The sequence below is a fragment of the Rhinolophus sinicus genome, chromosome 3 (assembly GCF_057876585.1).
Source record: "Rhinolophus sinicus isolate RSI-liver-muscle chromosome 3, RSI-T2T, whole genome shotgun sequence".
In the NCBI taxonomy this organism is placed as follows: Eukaryota; Metazoa; Chordata; class Mammalia; order Chiroptera; family Rhinolophidae; genus Rhinolophus; species Rhinolophus sinicus.
In genome coordinates, this window is record NC_142503.1 from 43,264,870 (window position 1) to 43,289,205 (window position 24,336).

The 24,336-nt window shown below is 41.8% G+C and overlaps 1 protein-coding gene across 5 annotated transcripts; it reads right to left on the reverse strand.

Moving 5' to 3' along the window:
* Positions 1-2,651: 2,651 nt before the first annotated feature.
* CD180 (CD180 molecule) lies at positions 2,652-24,258 on the reverse strand. Of its 5 annotated transcripts, XM_074328877.2 has the most exons (6): positions 24,026-24,160; positions 23,272-23,371; positions 22,085-22,178; positions 21,848-21,952; positions 14,403-14,569; positions 2,652-10,913 (listed from the first exon to the last, which is right to left on the reverse strand). In XM_074328877.2, exon 6 carries the CDS (start codon positions 10,823-10,825, stop codon positions 9,185-9,187), a length of 1,641 nt encoding a protein of 546 aa, XP_074184978.2. In that variant the 5' UTR covers positions 10,826-10,913; positions 14,403-14,569; positions 21,848-21,952; positions 22,085-22,178; positions 23,272-23,371; positions 24,026-24,160; the 3' UTR covers positions 2,652-9,184. The 5 variants fall into 5 exon arrangements, with proteins under 5 accessions (XP_074184978.2, XP_074184976.2, XP_074184979.2 ...); XM_074328875.2 differs by lacking the exon at positions 22,085-22,178 and having other exon boundaries at positions 21,848-22,044; XM_074328878.2 differs by lacking the exon at positions 21,848-21,952.
* Positions 24,259-24,336: the final 78 nt, after the last annotated feature.

A 24,336-nucleotide genomic window follows, 5' to 3' on the forward strand; every position in this document is an offset into this window, starting at 1 on the left:
TGACTAATATGTTTTTTTACATATACACATAAACATACCATCTTCAGAATGTTACGGACTATAACTCTGTATTATAGAAAGTATGGGTTTTTGCAGATTGCTTTTTGTTGAGTGAAATGGCTTGCTAATTTTTTACAAACATGTTCCATTCTTTAAGATTCTCCTTTCTTTAACTCCTTCCTGTTTTCTACCAACCTTCTTCCTTGCTTACAAAACTTACCAGCTTCCACACCACGCTCAGCATCTCCCTACAGTAGAGATGCCCTTTCTCAGTGACATCACCTTCTTCAAGTCTTCCTAAACCTTGCTCCATCAATTACCATTGTGTCTTCTCATCTTTCTTTTTCTCCTTTCCTGTCTCCTCATGATTAAAACCATTGAAAGCATCAGGAAGGAAGGAAGCAACCTAATGTTTATTGCCTACCTATGATGGATGGACGGATGGGCGGATGGGCGGATGGGCGGATGGGCGGATGGATAGATAAATAGATAGATACTTAGTACTGGGCAAGATGCTTTTCGTTGGCCATCTCATTTGAACCCCAATACAATCTTCAAACTAGATGATAGTGACATCCTGTGGGGACAGAGCCCCAGAAAGTAGTTTACAGGCTCATGGCCTCACGTGGAAAGGTGCTGGCTCGGCTGTGGCTGATTGGCTGTCGGCTGTGGCCGGTTAGCCGATTGGCCGCTGATGTAACTGCTGTGGCTACAGAGGAGAGCCGAGGATTGCCGAGGAGCCGAGCAGAGACGAGAGCGGAAGAGGAGAGTGGAAGAGACGAGAGGAACAGGGTCGAGAGAGTGGAGGATAGTCATCAGTCGGTCGGTTGGCGGAAAGGCGGACGGCAGGTTGCGCGCCCGGTGAATCCAGCCTCCAGTGAGACCATAGTGGTATGACTCGCGCATCTATGGCTCCGTGCTTGTTCCTTTTTGGCCTCACCATATCCTGCGTTCTTGTGTGGGGAGCCGGAGCAGAGACCCCGCAGGCCGCCCCGCCTGAAAAATGGCGTGGCGAGCAGGCCTCCGTGCACGACAAATGGCGCAGCAAGCAGGGTCTCCCGCACGACACATCCCCATCTTACAGATAAGGAAACAGGCCCAGATAGACTGGAATTTTACACCCTATAAAGAGGGCTTGGATTAGAATTGAGATTTTTCTGGTTCTAACGCTCCTGACCTTTCTAAACATTACCAGGTGTTGTGTAATTGAATTCAGATCCAGGTCCCTCTGTGAATGATGTAAGCCATTTCATTTCTCTTTACATGCAGAAAAATCATATGGTGCAAAGTTACAAATTTGATGATTGGTGGGAAACCATGAGCCAAGGAAGCTAATTGTTCTCTGTAATACAGCTCCCTTATTAGTTCCAATTAATCAGCAGGCAATTTCCCATCTAGCATTTTCGGTTCACAACACAAATGTAACATGAAAAAGTGTTGCTGTATTAACTATAGAAATTTGCATCCTTCCCTATAGAACAGGCATTAAGGAACTCAGTGGTAGAACAGTTCTCAAATTTAACTTCCCTCCTACCAGTATGTTTGTAACTCATTCCTCAAAGTAGTCTTCTTATATTATTCCTCTTTTATTCTACTTCTTACTCCAGTAAATACCGTACACATCCCCTATATCTAGGAAAGCTAGACATGACCATAGCTTTGTTGAACCTCAGTTTCATTACTGTTTGCATATCAAAAGTCAATCAGTCGGCCCAGGTTCAAGTTCTCTGGCAGTTCAGACACCTCAGGACCTGGACTGGAGTCATTAGCACCAACCCTCAGAAAAGCATGCAGCAGCTTCTCACTGAATTCTGAGACTGTGCATTCCAAAAGACAAGATCGTTGTCTCATAACATCACAGGCTGACGGTAGGGCTGCCACTTCCAATACTTGCATGCAGGCAAGCAGTTCAAAAAGAATCTGCTCCCAAGACTGAGGTTGCCTGTGCTCTGTGACGTGCCAGTCAAGTCTGTTCAGATGTGGGGGAAAGAAAGATGGGTTGCATGTGGTTACTCGTTATTGTCCCACACAGCTGTACTAAAAGTCTATTGAGGTTGTGCAGCTGAAAGCGTCTAACAAATATGCATCTGCTGTTTCATTGAGCACTGCACAGAGTTGGCTGTCAGCCGTGGGAGGTGAAGCATGAAGATGTTTGCGAGACCTGAAGCAAGCATGTGGCAGCAAGCAAGTCTTCCTATGTCGGGCTGGCATCACCATATTCTCTAGCCCCGAGCTGTCTAAATCCCTTGCCTGAAAGTTTTGTCCCTTTGGAATACACACACTGTGTTAAATGGTGCTGTGCTGAAGTGACTTTCCTGGGCTGGAGACAGATTTGTTCTTGTTGGGACCGAGGGCAGTTCCTGTGAATGCCCAGCTATGTCCATCAGCACAGCGTCACCCTGTAAGGAGAGTCCCAGCTGCCCGGACGACTGCCTGTTTCAATGGGGGAATTCTTAGAACAGCTATGGCTCCCTCTGTCCTCAAGGAAAAGGAAAGAACAACTCATAAAGCTTGGGCTTGATCATTTGCATTTGAAAACACAAAGCTTAGAAAAAGGCTGTCTTCGTTTTCAGTACCTGTAAATTCCTACAACCGTTGACCTTTTTATTCTTTTTGTCCCTTTGTAAAAACAAAAAAGTCTTGCAACAAAATGCTCATTTTCTCTTTATTGCTCAATACATTGTCATTGAAGCAAATTAAAAAAGCGAGAAAAATGTTTGAATCACTATAATCCTACAAGCCCTCTGTCATTCTTCAATTTACACAGATTTTGTATTTTTCCAACAAAATGAAATAATAGTTGGCATATTTGGTAACTCTTTTGCTTAGCAATAAATCACAAATATATTTCAGTGTGTATGGGTATACTTCTGCAATGTTATTTATAATGGCTGCATGGCATTTCATTTTATGGCTGTGCCATATTGTTTTCTCTTGTGTGCAAAAAGTAGAGAACCTCAGATGCAGGTTTTTGAGATCCCTCCTACTCCTTTTAATCATTTAATTTATTCCTACATTCCCATCTCTCTCTCCCACTCCATAGGCCGCCATGTTAATGGTTTTTCTTTTCGTTGTCTTACGAAATATAGATATCATTGCTTTGTATGCAGCTACTTTTAATTTAGAAAAATGATCATGTTAATATGTTATTTGAGGGTTGTTGTTTTTCCACCAAGCCGTATATGATGGTTCACAAACTGGCCACCATACCTGGAGGGCAAGGAGAGAGTGAAGAAAAAGGCAAACCACTCCAGATTGGTAGGTAGCAGTTTTTATAAGCAAGGGAACTTACAAAAAGGTTTGTCTTGGGTGATTGCAAGAGAGTAGCTCTCTCTTACCTTCCAGAATCTTCAAAGTGTATATAGAGGCCTTAATAGGGTTCAGTCACATTTACCGTCTAGATGGTGTCAACAACACCTTACTCTCCAGATGCTTCCTCTTTGAAAATAGTTCCCACTGTGGGAACGTTGGGCAGAGAGTATATTCCAAGGACAGGGGAGGGAGTGAGGAGCCTATGATTGCCAGGGTCAGCTGGTGGGTCAATTGGCAGTCATGTCCTCTCAACGACCTCCCACAACACTACATGTTTAATGTTCAGTTACATTGCTATAGCTGTATCTAATCCATTGCTTCTGACTACTTTATAGTACCCCCTGGGGTGTCTTCCATATTTTACCTATCCATTTTCCTAGCGGTGAACACTCAGATTGGGACTTCCTCCTCCATAAATAATGCTGTACTGGATATAATTTTGGAAATGTGAAATTTGCTTGGGATCTATACCCAGAACAGAATTTGTGCTTCACGTATTTAATTTGATTAATTATCGGTACCTGGTCCTAGTGGCTGCACCAGTCTCCACCCACAAGCAGTGCATGCAGTTCCTATAACCCCCCATCCAACCCACACTATTTTCCAGTTTCTCTTTTTGCCAGGCTAATAGATTTAAAATTTGATCACATTGCAGTGTGTATTTCTCTATTTCCTAATAGAATCAACATGTTGATAATGTTGTTATCCCACTCAAGAATACAGAATATCTCCCTGTTTGTTCAGATCATTCCCTGATTTATTTAATCATTTATCTATCATTGGATATCTAGGTTGTTTCCAAGGATGACAGAGAAAAAGGGAGACCCAAGCTGTTTAGAAAGCCCATGGACCAGCATGAAGGGAGAAGGAGGAGATGGATGGATGCTCCGGTGGCCCCTATCCCCTGCTTACATTTGCAGGATCTAGTATGTCTTTAACAATCAAATGCTTAGAGAATATTATCTCAAGATGGGGCAGGGTGGGGCGAGGGGCAAAAGAAGGATGTTCAATGAAGTGCACTGTTCAAGTTTTCATGGGCAATGATAGCTTTAAAAAAAAAAAATCTGTAGATGAGTTCTTTCCTTTTCTGAGACCCACAATATTTAATATATTATTTCAAAGTGCAAATAGCTGGGCTGGAGTGGGAGTGCATGGGAAGAGGTGAAAGCAGGGTCTGGTGGTGGCAGAGACTAACAAGCTGCCTGTCAGGATGTCTCACTCTTGGTTTTCAAGGCTTCTTAGCCCTCTTTCCTATTTTATTAGGACATTTCCTCTTACAGAATATGGAGAACTTCTTCAGCTCGTTTAACTCATGGAGCCACCGCATGCTTTTGCTATTTTTTGATAAAATTAAGATTAGAGAAGGATTTTACACAAAGTCATTTGGCTGAGACTGGGCAACCCCAGTCTAACAGAATCCCGGTATCTAAGGGGGTACACAGAATCTGTTTTGTAAAGAATCCCCCAGATGATTCTTCAAACCATTATCTAGGAGCCACACTAGGTTGGCCCATTCCTCTGCAACCTTTAGGCTAATTACCCCCATGTTAGACATTCTAACTCTTACCATATCAGGCACTTGATTCCAGCTCAACACCCCTCACCCCCATCATGACTTGCTTAGAACCAACCACATCTTCCCTTGCTGTAATTCACGTTAATTTTCTCTGCAGCATTCAGAGTAGATAGAGAACAGTGTCAGCCACCCCCTCTTGCATCCTATGCTAATATACAAAAACATTAAAATGCCATTTATTTCATACTTTTGTAAACTTTAAAATCGTAAATGGCACTTATTGAGGAATTAGGCAAGTAGGAATGATATGACAGTTCCCTGGCTTGAAATTTTACAGGCAATGCCTGTGTTTGGTTGGGTCTGTGCTGTGTTCAGTTAACAGTGATGGCTGCAGGCACAGGGGAAAGGTACAATTTGCTCCCACGTAGTGGGTGTTGCAGCTCACGCAGAGAGTCTTCTATGATGGAGGCCAGTCAATTTTTTATGGACTTCAATGCTGTTTGCTTCAGTACACTTTGAAATGCAGGGTCAGCTCACTGAGCTACAACATGCAATAATAACACATTTTTATAGGAGTAGCTTGTCAGAGCAGCAACAACATGTAATACATAAAACCAATAAACACACCATGTCTACAGATTCTATCCTAGTAACCAGGATAAAGCAATAAAATTGACAGCAGCCATCAAAAAGCTCCCTTCCTGACTTTGTAAGGTGAATTTACTGGTGCTTAAAACAGAGGAGCTGTCACAAGCCTTAGATCAGTGTGCAGTTATGGAATAGCACGTTGCATTGCATGGAAGGGATGCATGCCTGGGAAATGCAAACGAGATGGGCAGCTAACATTTTGCTGGGGCTTGGGACCCTATAGTCCTCAGTGTGATGTAATCCACATCAGAGATATGCTGCAGAATGCTTTAGCTTTTTCCAACCTATACATTAAATATTACAGAGGACAGTGTGGCTATGAAGTGGTAGGTCAACAGTTAATATTTCCTGCCTACAGCTTACATCCTTAAGACAGGAAGAGTTTAAATTTGCTAGAATACACAGGGAACTCAATGGGTTGGTGTTGTCTTAGACTGAATTCTTAGATATGGACTTCCATACTCTGTGATATGAAGGAAGGAAAGGGAAGGGAAAAAGGAAAGAAAAGAAGGAAGGGAGGGAGGGAGGGAGGGAGGGAGGGAGGGAGGGAGGGAGGGAGGGAGGGAGGAAAGAAGGAAGAAAGGAAACAAGGAAGGAAAGAAAGAAGGAAGGAAGCAAGAGAGAGAGGGAGAGAGGGAGAAAAGGGAAGAAAGGCTGGAAGAAACAGCAAAGAAAGAGAAAGAAAGAAGAGGGAGAGAGGGAGGTACCAGTGAGCATGGTTTTTGTATCCTCATGGTCACCACCAGCAATATTTCCCAAAGTTTCCAGAGTTGATCATCTAATTTGCTACAAGCAAATGGACATAATCAACACAACAAAATATCTATGTTTCCTGCCACATTCCTGCCTGAATTCTCAAAGGTAAATGGGTCCTGCATTAGGGTGGGCAGCAGGGGTTGATGCAGTCAGCAGGAGATAGTCTTTCTGGCTTGGAAGTGTTAACTGTCTGACCTTTCTAAACCAATGCTGCCTTCAGGTCTTGGAATAAGGGGCCTTTTCTGTAGCAGCAGTTAGGAAGCTGCCTGGAGGGGGCCCTGCTCTGCACACTTAGAGAGTCTGGCCACAGCAGCCATGCCTACTTCTGCAGTAGGTCGCCTCTGAGCCTGATACCCCACGACAGAGGGCCTTGGGCACTGCCAGACAAAAGACCAATACCAAACAAGCAGTGGCTTGGATTGGCCTTCTCCGAAGGGTACCCCACCAACCTAGACTTGTGAAAGAAATAAAGGTGGCTCAGGGGCTGTGTCTAAATGCCCTCAAATTTTCAGCACTTTCTTTCTCTCGAATACTCCCTCAGGAAAGCTGAGGCAAACTGCCTTCTCAGGCTCCTGTTTTCCCTAATGCTGATATTCAAGGTAATTAAGGCCGTTAACTGTGTAATGTTCCATTTTATTAGCAGAGTAGTGCTCCCTTTGCCCCCTTACCAGGCCCTGGCCACCTAGGGCTCAGAGGGATTTGCTACCCATTCATCTCTGCCACCTCTCTTGGCTTTGAAAGAAGGATGCCTTTGAGCTCAGGAGTTAGTTCGGAGTTAGCTCAGGACAGGGAAACCAAGGTAGAATATCTTGAACACTTCTCCCTGTTTCCAGAAAGTAAAGGGGAAGGAGATGGACGCTTTTGAGTAAAACAGAGGTAATGTGCCTGCTAATAGGCCCTTGGTAAACTGTGGCCTGGGAATTCATTCTCTGGGAATCCTCACTTCTCACCAGTCCTCAGGGCAGCAACAGGGTGAGATGAGTGCAGCACCCACCTTGGGAACTAAATTTAAGGGGGCACCAAAATCAGCAATGAAGATAAGCAATATTTTAATGTAACACGAAACAAAATAAAAACTAACACAAAACCTCTACGCTGAACAAACTCTCAGAATTTTAAACAATGGCAGGACTCGTATTACTAATTTTTCCTTTTACCTCGAGCTCTATTATAGGTCAGCATGGCACTGTTTTGGATCCTGTCTCTGTTTAAAATTTTGATGTTTTATTTATTTATTTATTTATTTATTTATTTATTTATTTATTTATTTGCATTAACTTAAAGTTTTAAAAATATTGCATTGAAATTTTTTTGGCTTGATTACTGAGTTTTTTGGTTCCCCCTTAAATTTTATACCCAAGGCAAGGGCCTCTTACCCTGGCCCCAGCCTTGTGTCCTTAACCCAGAACTTGTGGAAAAACTTGGCTTCCTATCTAGTACTGTACAAAATATCCCCTGAGACTAGCAGGGCATTTGCAGTGAAGATTTATGGCTCCCCTTCACTAGTCCATTTTCTTTCCTGCTTTATCTGAGCATACAGGGGTAAAGAGGAGCTGGTCCCCAAGTTTCCACTTTGTTATTATGTCCCACTGTCATGCCCTTAACCTAAGGGCTCAGAAATTCTGATTGGATATTAATCAAATTTTACTTTGCTATCCAATCAGAATTTCCTAACTATGAGTTACCATCTCTAACCTAAAATTGGTTAAAGAACTTAATCTAGACCTTGTAGGTGCAGCACCTAAGTACAAGAGCGCTCACAGCCGCCACTGCAGACTTGAGAAGATTGAGCCCTGCAGGAGGGTGACCCTTGGCCTTGGGAAGTCTAAGTCATCACCCTGCCGCCTTCCCAGTCCTGTCTCTCTCTGCATTCACGGGTCCTATTCCCTCTTTGTCGCTGCTACTTCCTTAACTGACCCCTGCAACTTCAACAGAAACGGCTTCTCACTCAGTCAGCTTATTGTGTTTCTGACAGACAGCTAGTATGTGGAGATGCTTTCTTCTCTAGATGGCATTGTAAAAGTGCTATCTCAATTGCTGTCCCAGGTGAATCAGAATTGGAGAGCTGGCCTGGGAACCAAACCACTGTTTATCGCATAGTTCCTGTGGGAAAGAAGCTTCAAAGGACCAGACATCCAAATGAGAAGAGCAGCTGGACCACAGCCCACTCGGCTCTATAACGTAAAGAGCAACAACACCAGGTTGACAGAAGGAGGTCCCCTGGTTCTCAGGTGACGGTGGCCAATGCAGCAAAAATCCAGAAAACTTGGGGGAGGGGGATCCCTTTATTTATTTTAAGGGGATGTCTTTATTTATTTATTTTGTGGCTATTTGCAAAGCAGTGGCATTGTGGAGACCTTAGACACCTAAGGATTCATGGAGTCAATTTGATGACAAGATTTATTTCTCAACCTCTTCTTTTAAATTTATTGTGTCTTCCCTTTTTCATTTAAAATGTACATCAAGACTTTATCCCCAACAAGTTTCTCAAAGGGCTACACTATTGGGAACTCAGACCCAAGCACAATGCCTGCATTGTGAGAGGGAGAGTGGGAACTGGGGTCCTCAGCACGACCAAGCCATGGGTGTTGATGGTCTCCTTTTAGGGTCAGGGTGGGAGGCGCTTTGAGGATGTACATGAGTGTGAGGGAGATGGCCTTCTTGTGGGTTATTCCTTTTGCCTTTCCCTGCCGTGGGACCTCCCTCAACTTCTACCCACCTTCCATGTGAGGAAAAGGCTCTGTGTCTCTCACAGCTGCGTCTGGCCCTCTGGCTTAATTCGGTTGACTTCCCAGAGAGGTTCATTAGTTCTGAGATTCAGAAAAACACAATAAATCCCCACCCAGCACCGGGAACCCATCTGTAAAGTCTCATCAGTAATAGACAACAGTTCTTCTACTTAGGGCAATTTTGCTGAACACATTTATTTGCCATCTCTAGAAACCTTCAGCACTAAATGTGCTGGTATTTCCACCTAAGAAGGAATTTAACTGAAAAAATGAGCAGAATGGTGAGTAAGAATGAAAATACGACAAGAAAGAAAATGCCCATGGCCGTAATTCCACAAGACAGTTTGACCTCAGACAGCTTAACTCCCGTTAAAGATGGGGGGTTTGCACACACAGTCTCCTCCGAGCCCTCCAGTTTATGCAGGTTTTCTTTGTACCATGTTATGAAATGAATATTTGAGCAAGTGCAGTCCAGGGGATTGTGACTTAAATTAATGGTGTTCTGCTGGGACAAGATGGGGAGGAGAAGAGGTGGGATGATGCGAATGCTATTGGCAGCCAGATTGAGGTAGGTCCCCTTCAGGTGGCTAAGAGCACTGATGCTATTTCCTGTCAGGCTGTTGTGGCTTAAGTCTATATGTCTCATTTTCCCAAGACTGTGGAATGCTTCCTGGTCTACAGAGAGGAGCTCACAGGAAGATAAAATTAGAATTTCCAAGCTACCTACTGTCTGAAGGAGGTTGGTCTTTGAGATGCTCCCATCTTGAAAGCGATTTCCCTGTAAATTCAGATACCGGAGATCCAGTAGGCCTTGTAGAAGGTGCTGATTGCTGGTATTGAGGAGGCAGTGAGAGAGATTCAGAGCCTGCAGGCGAGAGAGGCTTTGGAAAGGACGTTGTAGAGCTTTAACATGCAAGTGGGTGAATGCCAGGTCCAGGAGTTGTAGCTTAGGACATTCTTTGAATGCCTCACTCCGGAGACCGATGGGCATATTGTAGCTCAGGTTTAAGTACTGCAAGTGGGACAGGTTTTTGAGGGGCAGATTGCAGCAGTCAGAAGTCTCTATATTACTGTGACTTAAATCAAGTCTCTGAAGATTTTCTAGTTTTTCCAAACACCCAACACCGAGGTCAAGTTTTTTTAGGTTACCTTTGATATAGAGGTCTGTAAGGGTTGGGAAACTGGCGGCATTGATTTGACACAATTGGTCAAAGTTATTTACATTGAGAACTAGTTTCTTAAGAGAGTTCATGCCTTCAATCCCAGAGGGTAACTCTCTCAAGTGAGTTTCAGTCAGATCCAATTCCTGGAGTCGTGTAAAGCACCGAAAGGTAGTAGCTGACAAGTTAGAGAAATGGTGCTTCTGCAGGTTGATGCTCTCCACAGACATGTCACAAAGTCCTGCAAGCATGTCTGAAGTAAGGTCTCGCTTATCAGTGTCTTCATATGTTCCCAGCCAGAGACACTGAGTAGTAGAATTCTGTAGGCCTTTTAATATAACAGACAAGTCAAAAGTGCCTCCAAATTTCAAACTTTGGAAAACTTTGGAATGGAAAGCCCCAGGCTCAATGTCTTTAATGTTGTTGCCATTGCAGTTAAGGCTTAGGTTGGTGGCCTGCTTCAGAGAGTTCACATCTTGAGTAGAGAGATAGTGTATAGCATTATTCTGAAAATCCAGAACTTTCAGATTCTGTGTTGGGAAGTTTACTGGGAGCTTAATGGAAGAAATATGGTTGCTTCCAAGATACAAACTTTCCAAGTTTTCCAGATTGTGCACTGGGATAAACTGGAGATTGGATAATCCTGTTTGGATTAAGAAAAGATGCTTCAATGACGTGGGCCCATTAAGTGATGTTTCTGCCATGAATATCAGCGGATTTCCAGTCAACACAATTGTGTTCAATTGATGATGGCTTTGAAAAGTGTTTTCATGTACCCAGTTAATCTGGCATCTTAAAAAAATAATAGTATTTAACAATAATTGATTAGAAAAATGACTCAGTCACAGTGACCTATAGGAACAAAATCATCATTTGTGTATAGTAAAAACTGAACATTATTATTCAAAATAAAACATAAAAAATCTTTTTCAGTAACCATGATGGCCTGGTGAATGAATTACTAGCCTCGGTTCTGAACATACTGATTTAGATTTTTCTTCCAGATATCTTGCCCCTTTCGATTGAACTCTCAGAGGTTTGTATTTGGAATTTAGGGAGTAATTAGTGGTTTGATTGTAGGAAAAATTAAACCATTATTTATTATTTTAAGTAATATAAAACTTGTCATATATAATGCATAACGTATAACACATGACATACTATACATGAATCTGTGCCACTCTGAGCCAGTTACGTTTCTCAATGTCTATTTTTTTCATCTAAAAAGTAGAGAAATAAGGATTACTTTATAGAATGAATGTGAATCAGATGATATATATGAAAAGGTGCCCTGGTGGCGGAGAGCCGGCGTTTAGTGAGCCACATGTACCAGTGGCAGGAGACAAAGCTTGGCGATAGGATAGGAAGTCCTATCAAAAATCTGCAAACAACCAAGACCCTCAAAAGGGACCCTTTCAGCGGGCGACCTTAAAAACAGAAAACTCACAGGGAGAGTCCTTGAGGATATGTGTTTGTCTTGACTTTGGCTCTGAATGGAACAAGAGCAACAATAACGATAAGAGAAGTTTCCTCCTAGAGATTCCCCAACCATAAGCTTCCACTCCTGAGGACTGTAGGCTGAATGTATGTTGTTTCTGTGGACCACCCAAAAGAAACCCAAGTGGAAAACACAGGTTAAAGTGGATCCAGGATGGTCGTGACTTCAAGTAACTAGTAGAAGTAAATAGAAACCTTTTCTGGAGTGATGTGCTTATTTAATTTTTAACAAGGAAAACTTTCAAATGTACATAAAAGTAAAGAGAACAGGACAATGAACCTTCATATGTGTATGACACGGATGCAGCAATTCTCAAGGTTTTGCCATATGCGTTCCTTGGCTTCATCTATTCCCACTCTCTCTCCTGAACTATTTTAAATCGAATCCTAGATTTCCCGTACATAGTGCAGTAGGCATCTCAAAAAAAATAGACATTTTCGTAGCCATAATGCTATTATCATATGTAACAATATTAATAATTTATTGGTATTATCTAATTCCAGGAAAGCATTTTAAACACAGACTTACACAAAGTTCCAAAAGATAGATGAGCTCAAAATAAAAATTCTCTAAGCACGTAAGGGAAACACATTCTCCAAAGTCAGCAAAATAAATAAATAAATAAAAAGAGAAAGAGAAAGAGAAAGAAAGAAAGAATTCTACAGAATCAGGTTTAAAAACAAAGCAGATACCTGAATTATCAGATATATCTAATTATATATGCTATATAAAGAACACATGCTATGCCTGATATATATTATCAGAATATATGATAAATTATGTTTATATCAAACATGTTTGACAGGTTAATAAAAAGTAAGAGCCAACAGGAAAATAATATTAAATAATTAAAATAATATTAAAACTGATGTGCTATATTTGTAAAATGAGAAATCACTGAAACTTATTGAAATGGAACAAGTTAATAAATGAAATTAGAAAGCCAGTGTATAGTCTGTACAAGAGATTAAACACAACTGAAGAAGAATATTAATGGACTAGAAGCAAATATAAGAAAATTACTTAGAATATAGTCCATAAAACCAAAGAGATAGGAAGCAAGAAAAAATACATTAAGCTATATGAAGGATGAATGAAAAGATGCGATATACGTCTAATCAGAGATCCAGAGGAAATAAAAGAGAGAATGGGGACAAGCCAAGGTTCAAACAGATCACGGCTAGCATGTTTTAGAATTGACAAAAAACACCAGTCTCATGTTCAAGGAGCCCAACAATCTACTCAGTGCATCACTGTATTGTTATAGCATGCCAAAGACAAAGAGAAGCTATTGAAAACTTCTAGAGAGGAAAAGATAGATTGCCTTCAGGTGAATAATGATTAGACAGATAGATGACTGCCCAGCAGCAATAATGAAAGACAGCAATGATAGCATCGAAGGGATGAAAAATAAATAAATAAATAAATAAATAAATAAATAAATAAATAAATAAGTAAGTAAGTAAGTAACTCAACACAGAATCATATGTCAGAAAATACTCTCTTCTAAGAATCAAAGTGAAATAAAGACATTTTCAGAAAAAAAATAAAAAACGGGCGTTTACTGCTAACAGACTCTCACTAAAGGCGTTTCTAAGGATGTACTTCAGGAAAAAGAAAAATTATTTCAGAGAGCAAAGAAAATAGAAGACATGTGGATAAAGCTAAAGGCACAATGACTGTTTAGAGCAATAAAAATGGTGTCTAACTTGTGGCCAGATAAAAGGCAGGGTAAGGTGAGGGAGCAGAGAAAGAGGATTTTAGAAAGCATGAGGTCATACTATTATCACTTTTTGGAAGTAAGAGAAGAAGAAGCTTAGAGCCCTCCAGCTAGAAAAGCTCTCCTCGTCCACACACTCCCTAGACATGCTGTCAAGTCATCTAAAAATGAGAAATGATAAAGGACAGAGAAAGTCAGTTTCCTTGGTGCATGATAGGTAGGTAGCAGAATTTTTGTCTCTTATCTGAAAGGGCAAAGCTTTCTCTCAAGTTTTCTAAGCATGTGCACATGGCGTCTTGGCTCGGGACATGGCCTGTTGTCATTTGGGAGACTGGACTGGGAGTCAGGAGAGCAGAGTTCCCGTTTCCCTACTCTGTGATCTTAAGCAAGCTCACAAAATCTCCCTGAACCTCAATTTCTTCATCTAATGTGAGTCGGACGGTCATATTTACCATGCTTCCCTCAGAGTGGTGGTTGTGCAGATGAAATAGTATTATGATGTGAATGCTCTCCTCTCCTGCTCTGCAGAAGCTTAAGTTGACAATCAAAGAAACAGAGCTGCTACAAGGGGTACAGACTCCATCCACATACAGAACCCTTTCTCCCTCTTCCAGGCACACACATATGCTGCATTTCCCTTTTGTTTGCTTTCCTTATTTTCCTGTGATACTTCTGCCCACTGCTTCACAAGCACTAGTTCAGCATTTGCAATCCTGATTCTGCCTCTAAAACCAAATAATAGAAATTTTGCCCTAGTTTGTAGGAAAAAAGTTAGAAGATTGTGTGCGTGTGTGTGTATATGTGTTTCTCCTGCAGATTTTTCTTAAAATGTTATCACCCAATGGTGGAATATAATATGGCAATCTGATTTAGTACAAGATTTGTTTTCAGTTTTGTTATCAATATTCCTTAGAACTTAAATAGCACTACTGACCCAATTTAAACATACAGGATAAGGAGAATATCTCTGTGCCTCCCAAAAGATCCTGAAAACAATTGAAATGCAAGTCGTGTTATTACTTAAGTAAAACATAAACCAGACACACGGAACTCAGACACATACCTGGTTAAATCCAAAAAGATAAGGTCTATGAGTCTGCTGAAAGTTGTAACTTGAATTGTGGGCAAGAAATTAAAGCCAAATTCCAAAACTTCTGTTGTGTTTGGTAGAGTGTCAGGAATGCCTCTGAGACCTAAATTTTCACAGTTGTAGGTTTTGTTGGCTTCTTTCTGATAAGAGAAACAATGTAAGTTGATATCAGACTTCATACTTTGATTGACTAGCAAAATTAAATATATACGAGGTCAGACAATTAAGTTCGCAAACTCATCCTAGAAAAAGTACTGCATGCCTCATTGCTGAATATCACTATGGTCACTTTCAAAGCACTCCCCTTGGGAAGTTATGCACCAATGCCAGTGCCTAGTCCACCTGTCAAAGCAATTTTGGAACTTTTTCTGAAATGGCCATCAGAGCTGTCATCGTATTACCCTCGATGTCATGAATGTCATCAAAATGTCTTCCTTTCAATATTTCCTTTATCTTCGGGTAAAGAAAGAAGTCATTGGGGGCCAGATCAGGTGAGTAGGGAGGGTGTTCCAATACAATGATTTGTTTACTGGCTAAAAACTCCCTCACAGACAGTGCCATGTGAGCTGGTGTGTTGTCATGATGCAAGAGCCATGAATTGTTGGCAGAAAGTTCAGGTCATTTTTGTCTCTTTTTCACGCAGCCTTTTCAGCACTTCCAAATGGTAAACTTTGTTAACTGTTTGTCCAGTTGGTACAAATTCATAATGAATAATCCCTCTGACAGCAAAAAAGGTTAGCAATGTTGTGGCAACAAGTTCACGAACTTAATTGTCACACCTCGTATGTTATCTTTTGAGCAGCAATCCCACTTCTGGGAGTCTTTATGAAATACCTACTTTCAAAAACACAAAGTGACTTATGCATAAGGTCATTCATTTTAGCATTTTTTTGTATTAGCAAAAGATTGACAATACCAGATTATCCTTCAGTGTAGGATTAGTTTAACAAAATACAGGACATTCACAAAATGGAATCTTCACCAGCTGAAAACGAAGTGAATAAGATGTCCACATGCTGATATGGGGTGATATCCAGGTATACTTTGCAGTGAACAAAGATAGGGACCAAATGTACATATTATGTGTTTAGAGTCAATGGTATGTAGTACATAGTATATTGTAGCTACATTTTCATTAAGAAAGTATATGTGTATTTTCTTATATTTGCAAAAAGAAACCATAAAAAAAAAATCCAAAACTGGTTTTCTTGCAGGGGAGGGAAGGAACCAGATAAAGGAGCAGGAATAGAAACAAGACTTCCCTGAATATATTTTGTTACATAGTTTTGATTTTGGATGTATGAAAATGTTTTATTTCAGTTTGAAAGCAAATCAACTCTAGATTAGCATCAACAAAATTAGGCAATGAGACAGTACATGCTTCCTGATGTGATACGATTAGGTACACAGTACCACCTATGAGATATTCTTGTCTCCCTCCACCCCCCACCCCCCACACAAAAAAATTAAAGCTTGAATCCAGTCAAGACTTTCGGCCTAACTTCCAGTCTACAAGTGATGTGGGGGATTTAAGTTAAACAGCACCACAAGGTAGCAATCAACCAAATGCAGAAGATACGATATCCTATAGAACAACTGACTGTTTTCTCATCATGTGAATGATGTGGGTGGAATTGGAGGAGAGGGGAATGGGAAGTGAGGAGACTGCTCTTGTAAAAAGAGACAGATATAAAAGCTACTTAAGAGACATAACCAAAAAATAATAGAGTCACCCTTGTTTAGATTCTGATTCAAATAAAGCATTTAGGAAAAGACATTTTGTAGACTATCAGGAAACGTTGAATGGGGATAGGATATTAGAGTATACTAAAGAATTATACATTTTGTTAATGATAAAAGAAATGTTCTTATTTTTTCTAAATGCATTTTGAAATATTTAGGGGTAAAATGACACCATTTTTGAAATTTGTCTTAAAGTATTCAGGCAAAAATGGAGGGGAGGAGTGGATGGATGAAATTAGTAAGCAAAATGTGGATGTTTGTTGAATACTGAGTGATACATAGTATATGAAGATTCTTTGTAACTAACTACATTTGTTTATGTTTTGAACTTTTCTTAATATAACATTTAAATGAACTAGTTGTGTGGCACAGATCTTAGATCATGGGACCGTGCGATCTTGAAGTGTGAATTAATTTTGGATTTCTGAAACTGCAGGGTACTGATCCCAGACCCTAGCATTTGGGTACATAAGCTCAGTGGGACCACCAGATCCTGTGTCCCAGGAGAGTCCTAAATTCAGAAGTCTACCAGTCACTGCTTGTTAGATGCCCTAACTCAAGTTGCAAATCTTGGACTAACTAGGTAAAAATGGGAAGGAGTCGGTTAGAAGTCTATAGAATTATGGGGTCATAATTTATGTGTATGATGCCTTAGGATAAAGGGTATACCTTTAAAGGGTATACCTATGCAGGTATGAAGGCCTTATGGAGTCTATTTTGTAGGTAGAGGCTCCACGGAAAGAAAGAAATGTTCTCCAGGAAAAGCTCACTGGGACACCATCTCTCAGGTCATCTCAGGCTCCGTGTGGTTTCATCCAACCTTTCAGACCCTGCCTTTCCCCTGACCACACAGTGGTCTCACGAGAAGCCCCATTGAGACTGCTCTGCTTTGGGAAAGTCCTGCAATCAAACTCTAGATAGCAGATTTCCTCATACTGAGTTGCACACAGACCTGCTTAGCTAGAAACAGAAGACTGCACACATCCTCCTTCACTCTGAAGCGTGATGTTTTAAAGACGTCACCATTGTAATTGCTTTCTGCTTTGCTCCCTCCACCTCCTGCTCAGTGCTGCACTCTTTTGTAGTTATGGTAAGCACGCTCATCTACAGGAAATCACTGGTTTTCTTCTATATTGTGACAATATTGCAAATGTCACTGATGAAAACGCCATATTTATATTTATTTGTAATTCATTTTTTGTTTTATGGACCCAAAGTCCTCTAGGCACTGCCACAAATCCCCCTAATGTCCTTGAATGCACATTTTGCATTTACAACTTAGATTTAGCTCACTGGTGGGGAAAAAACACATGTTGGTAGACCCCTTTTTGGTGCCCATGAGCATGGACAACCCAGCGGGAAAATGTATGTATAGCTGCTATCCCCGTAGCTGCTAAGGTTCAGATTAGCTTTGAGAGGACATTTTTCTATTCTGGTCTCCACTGGCATAACTTGGAGAAAGGGGCCTTTTCTCAATTTGTCTTGCTCTATTTTGGCCCCACAGCAAAAGGCTCCATGTTGGCAATTCCCTCATCTTGAATATATAAGTCCCCGTGACACCTAAATTATTCGTCTTTTGTTTTTTTACTAAGCACTTCACTGTATTAATGTGATTCAGAAAGTTGAAAATCCAGCAGAAACCCTATTGAGCCAGTGGTTTGAGAGAGCTTCCAGCAAAAGGAAAGGCAGGCAAATAAAGTAGCGCAGTCTGAGCTCGGTGAGAAACCAAGGACCAGTGGATTTAATGCTACCGAGGGGGACTGGGAAGCCACCAAGAGCTGTTCATCTCTAGTTGGGGAGAAGCTGCCGTGAACTGTTTGCCCTTGATTCCTGGGAGAAAGAGGCAAATGACAAAAACTGTAGCTTATAAGAGAATTTAAAAAGCAAACACATTTCAGAGAACGCGCTGGCCTCCACACACAAATTTTACACACGTGGCCTCTCCCTTTGGCTTTCATGCACACTCCTGCACAATCAAAACCACCATTTCAGATATTACAGATGGTGATGCCAAACTCCTCATGCTCTCAAATCATTTCAGCAGCACTTAATTGCTTTCAGCCTATTGTATTTTTTAAGGCAGAAAGTACATGTGCACACGTACACACACACACACACACACACACACACACACTTGTTCTCATTCTTTTATTTTTGAGAGTAAACTGCAGATGCCATGACCTTTCTCCCCTAAATCTCTTTTAAAAAAGATATTCTCTCTACAGTCATAGTGCCATTCCCAAAAATTCTGATTATTTAACATTGGTGCGATATTATTATTACATAGTCTACATTCAAATTTTACCAATTGTCCCAATATTGTCTCTTATAGTCATTTTTGCTCTTCCAATCTAGCATCACACATTACATTTATTTTTCATGTCTCTTTAGTCTCCTTTAATCTGAGATAATTCCTCCAGCCTTTCATTGTCTCTCATGACATCCTTTTTTTTTTTTTTTTTTTTTTTTTTTTTTAATGAATACAGGCTTGTAGTTGACAGGATGTCCCTCATTTGGGTTTTCTTCTCCTTCTCTTTCTCCATTTCCTTTTCATCTGTCCTCATGACTTGATTCAGCTGACACAGTTTTGGCAGAAATACTATGTCAGTGAGGTTGTGTGTCTTTCTTGCTGTCAGTATTCTTATCAAGACTTTTTGAGAGTGAGTTCTGATAGTACAGCACAGGATTGCAGGACAGCAGAACGATAAAGTCCCAGAAAGGAAACGCACAGGAGGCAGAAAGGGAATACAGTGTGCCTGTTGCCACTGCCCAGGGCTGGGCTGGAAGGCAGGGCCACGTGCTCAGTTGCTTTTCCAGGCAGACACCTACCCCTGCTTTCGCAGCCCATGTGGTTGTGGTTTCTCTGAGCTCCATGTGGCCACTTCCTCTAAACGCAACCTTCATTCTCTAGACCTCCGTATGGGGTCAATTTCCAAAGTCACTTCCTCACTCTTCTACTTTGGCTGGTTCTATTGCAGACAGTACCTTTTCTGCATGTGAACTCATGCAACCAGCAGGACGGTGCAAGGCTACTTGGTATTCAGGACAACTGCCCCTTGCCCACCCCCATTCCGAGTCGTGGGACATTAACTCAGAAACACTGTGTGCTGGGACCTACACCAACCTCTGGTCTCATGTCAGAGCTGTGCCTTTTACACAGAGCAGGACTCCCAAGTGTTACATCTATGTTTGCAATTCCTTTTCCCTACAGATACTTATTTGCATTTTTTCAATCAGGATCTTATTTTGCTTCTTTCTGCTGTATCTCTGACTCCCTGCTGTCCCACTGTATGTTCTCTTCTCGCAAGTGTTGAAATCATTTTCTAATTTAGAATCCTTTGAGTTTGACTCTAGTGGTGATTCCCACCTTTTCGGATGTCTCATCTGCACTTGGCACATGCAGCAGCCAGCTCCTCCATGCACAAGAAATCGAGACGCTGAACCCTAGCCCTCCCCCCCCCACTCTCCCCCCCCAGCGTTAATCACTCCTCTACCCAGAGATAGCAATCTGACTGAGTCGAGTCCCAGAGTAACAGTTATTCTCTCCAAATAAAACAAAACAATCCCAAGAGAGCATAGTCTAAAAACTGATGTCAATCTGAATCCTCCAGACAAAGGGCATTCCAATTATGTGCAGTTCATTTTGTGTTTGTCTCCAGTCAGACTGCGCGGGTTCAAATCCCAGCTCTCAACCACCAAGCTGTGTTCTCTGAGCCTCCTTTTCCCCCAACTGTAGATGGAGGACAATAACGCCTCTTCACAACCCTGAGGATTAATTGGCTAATATATGTCAAGCACTCCCAAGGGGAGTTAGCATTTCTCTGGACCATCACAGCATCATGTCATTATATAGAGCTGTTGGGAAACCCTTGTATCCATGAACTATAAATGAGTTCTACTAAGCACCCATCCCTCCGCCCATACCTAGGACCGAAGGACTGTCTCCTACAAAACACGGAATTCCAGCTATGCTTGGCATATTTGTCAGCCTCCAAAGACTTGGTCATGGGTCTAATTTTGTTACTTATGATACAGAGAGAGAGAGAGAGAGAGAGAGAGAGAGAGAGAGAGAGAGAGAGAGAGAACATGCAGTATTTAACAGGAAAGATTCTATATGGAGTGCTTATTGTATTACTTTTAGAACTTTCCTAGGTTTGAAATTTGTTTCAAACAAAATGTTTTATTAAAAAATTCATCTCGACTCCTACCTCACTTGATATGCAAAAATAATTCCAGATGGGCTATAGATCTAACTGTAAAACCTAGAATTAGAAATCAATACAAAACAATAAAACTTCCAGAAGAAAACATAGGATAATATCTTTTGGGGGTAGGTGAAAATTTCTTAAACAGGACAGAAATGTACTGAAAGTAAGGGAACCATGTTAAATCAAGCTACACTATAATTACGGACTTCTGTTCATCGAAAGGTGTCATTAGGAGAGTGGAAAGGCAAGCCACAGAGTGGGAGAAGATATTTGCAATCTCATTAAGGACATGTAGCCACAGTACATAAAGCACTCTTACAAATCAATAAAAAAAAAGACAGACACCTAAAAGAAAATGGGCAAAAGACTTGAAAAGTCACACACACACACACACACACACACACACACACATCCCACAAGGATATGCATATGGCCAACAAAAGTATTCAAATGTATTCAATTTAATTATCCATCAAGAAAACAAAAATTAGATCCTGGTGAAATACCACTACCCATCCATCAGAATGGGTTTTTTAAACAATAGCAAATGTTACTGAGGCTGTGGAGCATTCAGAACTCATATACATTGCTGATGAGTGTAAATGGGTCCCAACACTTTGTTAACTGGCGATGTCTACTATAGGTAAGCATGTGTAGGCCCTGTAACCAAATGCGTCCACTCCCTGCTCTACACCTAGTAAGGATTTGTGCATTTGCTTGCTGAAGACATAGATAAGCATTCCAAAGCAACAGCACTCATCATAAGCCAAAAATTTGAAAACAATGCAAAATTCCATTAACGATAGAATGAATAAATAAATGGTGGCTTGCTATTCACAATACCATTCAGCGATGAAAATAAACAAGTAATTGCTTCACATACCATCATCAATAAATCTCATATATTTGCTGTTGAGTGAAAGAAGCCAGACATGGAAGAGTACATGCTACATGATCTCATGTATGTAAGATTCACAAAGAGGCAAAACCAATCTATGACAATAGTGTATTGAGTGTTCTTGGGGGCTTGTGACTAGGCCGAGGTGTGAGGGGGCTGCTGAGGTGCTGAGGACTTTCTGTTTCTTGATCTGTGTGCTGGTCACATGAATGTTCACTTAGTGAAAACTCACCGAACTGGACGCGTAGGATTGGTGAACTTTTCTACATGTATGTTTTACTTGAATAAAAAGTTTCCTAAACTCAAAACAAAGCAAAACAAAACAAAACAAAAACCTTGTTTTCAAGATAGGGCCTGATAAGCTGATGGAGGTCACGTGAACCTATATACAGTCTGTGGTTAGTTATGCTAATGCTAGAGAGGAACAACTAAAGAGGAAAGGAAAGCAAGGGGGAGGGATGGGAAAACGGGGGGTCATTTGCATTTGGAAAAGGACCAACTCTAAGGCAAAAGCTTCCTCTCCCACCACTCCCACTTTTATCCCACTTGCCTGCAGTTGCTGGTCCTACCTTCTAGAACAAGCTCTCGTCCATCTTTGTATCTCCCAGTAACCTCCTCAGTACTCACGTAGAGTGAAGGCTCAATACACCGTCTTAGAATCTTGCCGCCAAGAGCTCATACATGATAGAGGAGGCCAAGGAAAATGCAGGTCCAACGTTAATCAAATAGGTCCCAGGGCATTTAAAATCGGAGTATGTTCAGAGGGCTGCAGATAGGTGGTTATATTAAGTTTCAAACAAACTTACCCAAAAAGAAAAGCACTGACTGCAGCACAGGGCCAGGCTTGGAGATCCTGGGAACCTCAGCACTACTCTTGCCACCTGAATCTCACAGAAGACCCTGGAACAGGCAGCAAAAGGACTAGGGTGCTCTCCCTGCCTCTTTTTCCTTCCCTCTGCCAAACAGGAGCCATTTGCAAAAAGGGACTGGCAGCTCTGGGGCCTGGTGTCCTCAGTAGGAAGCTAGACTGGACCAGTGTTTCCATGGGCTTTCCAATTCTCCCAGGACTCTCTTGTGGGCTTCAGAAAAGCTGATGGGGCTTTGCAGGAATGTGGGGATTTGAGAGTTGAACTAGTAGGCTTAAGAATGTAGCATTTTAAAAAGCCTGCTTCCCAATGAGCTGGGATGTAATGGTGATATTATCCTATCTGGGGTTGTAGGAGATGAATGACAGACCTACTTGATCCCCACTCCTACCTTCTCATCAGGCCACCTACATGTTTGTGTGAAACTGACCTTTCAACCTGCATGAGGAGATAGCCTTCTGGGGCTGACAGAAACCTCTTAGTCGCCCCTTCTGTTATGGGCTGAATTGTGTCCCCCCAGATCCATATGTTGAAATCTTATCCCGAGTACCTCAGAATGAGACTTTATTTGGAATTAGGATCTTTAAAGAGGTAATTAAATTAAGATAAGGTCATTAGGGTGGGCCCTAATCCAATATGACTGATGTTTTTATAAGAAGAATAAATTTGGAGGCAGACACATACAGAATGAAGACCATGTGAAGACATAGGGAGAAGATGGCCATCATCCAACCAAGGAGAGAGGCCTCAGAGGAAACCAACCTTGCCCACATCTTGATCTTGGCCTTCCAGCATCCAGAACCGTGAGAAAATAAGTTTCTGTGGTTTAAGCCACCCAGTCTGTAGCACATTGCTACCAGCTTTAATTTCCCCGGGGCATGGTGCCTCCTCTTGGTCTGAGCCCATCCTGATTCCATCTGAATAGCCGACTAACAAGGTTCTGTTCTTGTCCGCCTCCAGGCCTATTCCAGTCCTGCCTGGGATTCTTGTTCTTGCCTGGCAGGCCTTTGCCCTGCTTTCCCTTATCGTTTTCCTCTCTGTGGCTCTCAAGCACCACCTTTCTACATCCTGCTTCTCCTGCCTCCACTTCTGCTTTCAGCCCCAAGCTAGGAATGCAGCCCACCTACCCACAGACTGATGGTTCTTCCTGTCCCCGGTCTTTGGCCAACAGGCCATGTGGTGCTGCACACTTGCTGGGGTCAGAGACGGTGCGATGAAAGTTGAAGCCTGTTAGAAGATGGCAAGAGACTAAGGTCCTTCTCTTTTCCTTCTTTCGCCACCCCCTCCAAGAACTTCCCACAGGTTGGTAAATATTATTATGGTCCAAAACAGAAGGTGCAATTTGGCTCTGTTCTCGGATGTCACTCCTGTGGGTTAGGAAAACAGATGGACGGCTGTCCAACTCGAGCGCCAGACTCATTCAGAGTGCTCTTCGTATGCTCTAAAACCTGGCATAGGTCATCTTTACTATTCCCCACCCTGAGAGCCAGGAAACCGAAGGACTGTTTGGGATAGTGGCCATGTGCTAGGATGTTGGACAAACAGCTCCTCTGTGCTGGAAGCAGGTTTGCAGGGCTGCTCTTTGCACTGGGACCCTGTTGATATTTTATGTCTCAATTAGGATTATTTTGGGGGAAATTGTTTGCAGAAGAGGAAAACTCTCACTTATTCCTACTAAGAATCTACGTTATCCCCCCGACTGAGCTCTTTGGCTCCTTTTCAATAATAAAACAAAGCACAACACAAAACCTTCTACACACCGTGTGCCTTTTCCGAGACAGTAGATGTTGGGATGCCGAGGCTCAGCAGAGACTGCAGGCTGAATCTCAACATTTCCAGGCAGTTTAATTTAGATAATAAAGACAAGAAGTTTGGACTCACCTCTGTGCAATTCTTATCCAAGGAGGTGATGACTTTACAGCTGGCAGAAAACAGCACCACAAACAGGAAGCAGCTGACAGGGGGAGCCATCAGGGGACCAATGCCACCCCAGCTTAGGGGGCTTCTCTAATGCCTGGAACTGAGAAATCGAATCAAGCTATGATGGCCTCAGAAATTCAGCAGCCAGAGAGGTGTTCAGAATGGTGACCTCAAAACAAGAAATACTCTTGACTGCTCAGCATTTGATGGCTCTGTGCTGCAGAAAAAGGGAAGTCCCTTTGCATACCACCCATCCTTGCCAAAAATAGCTG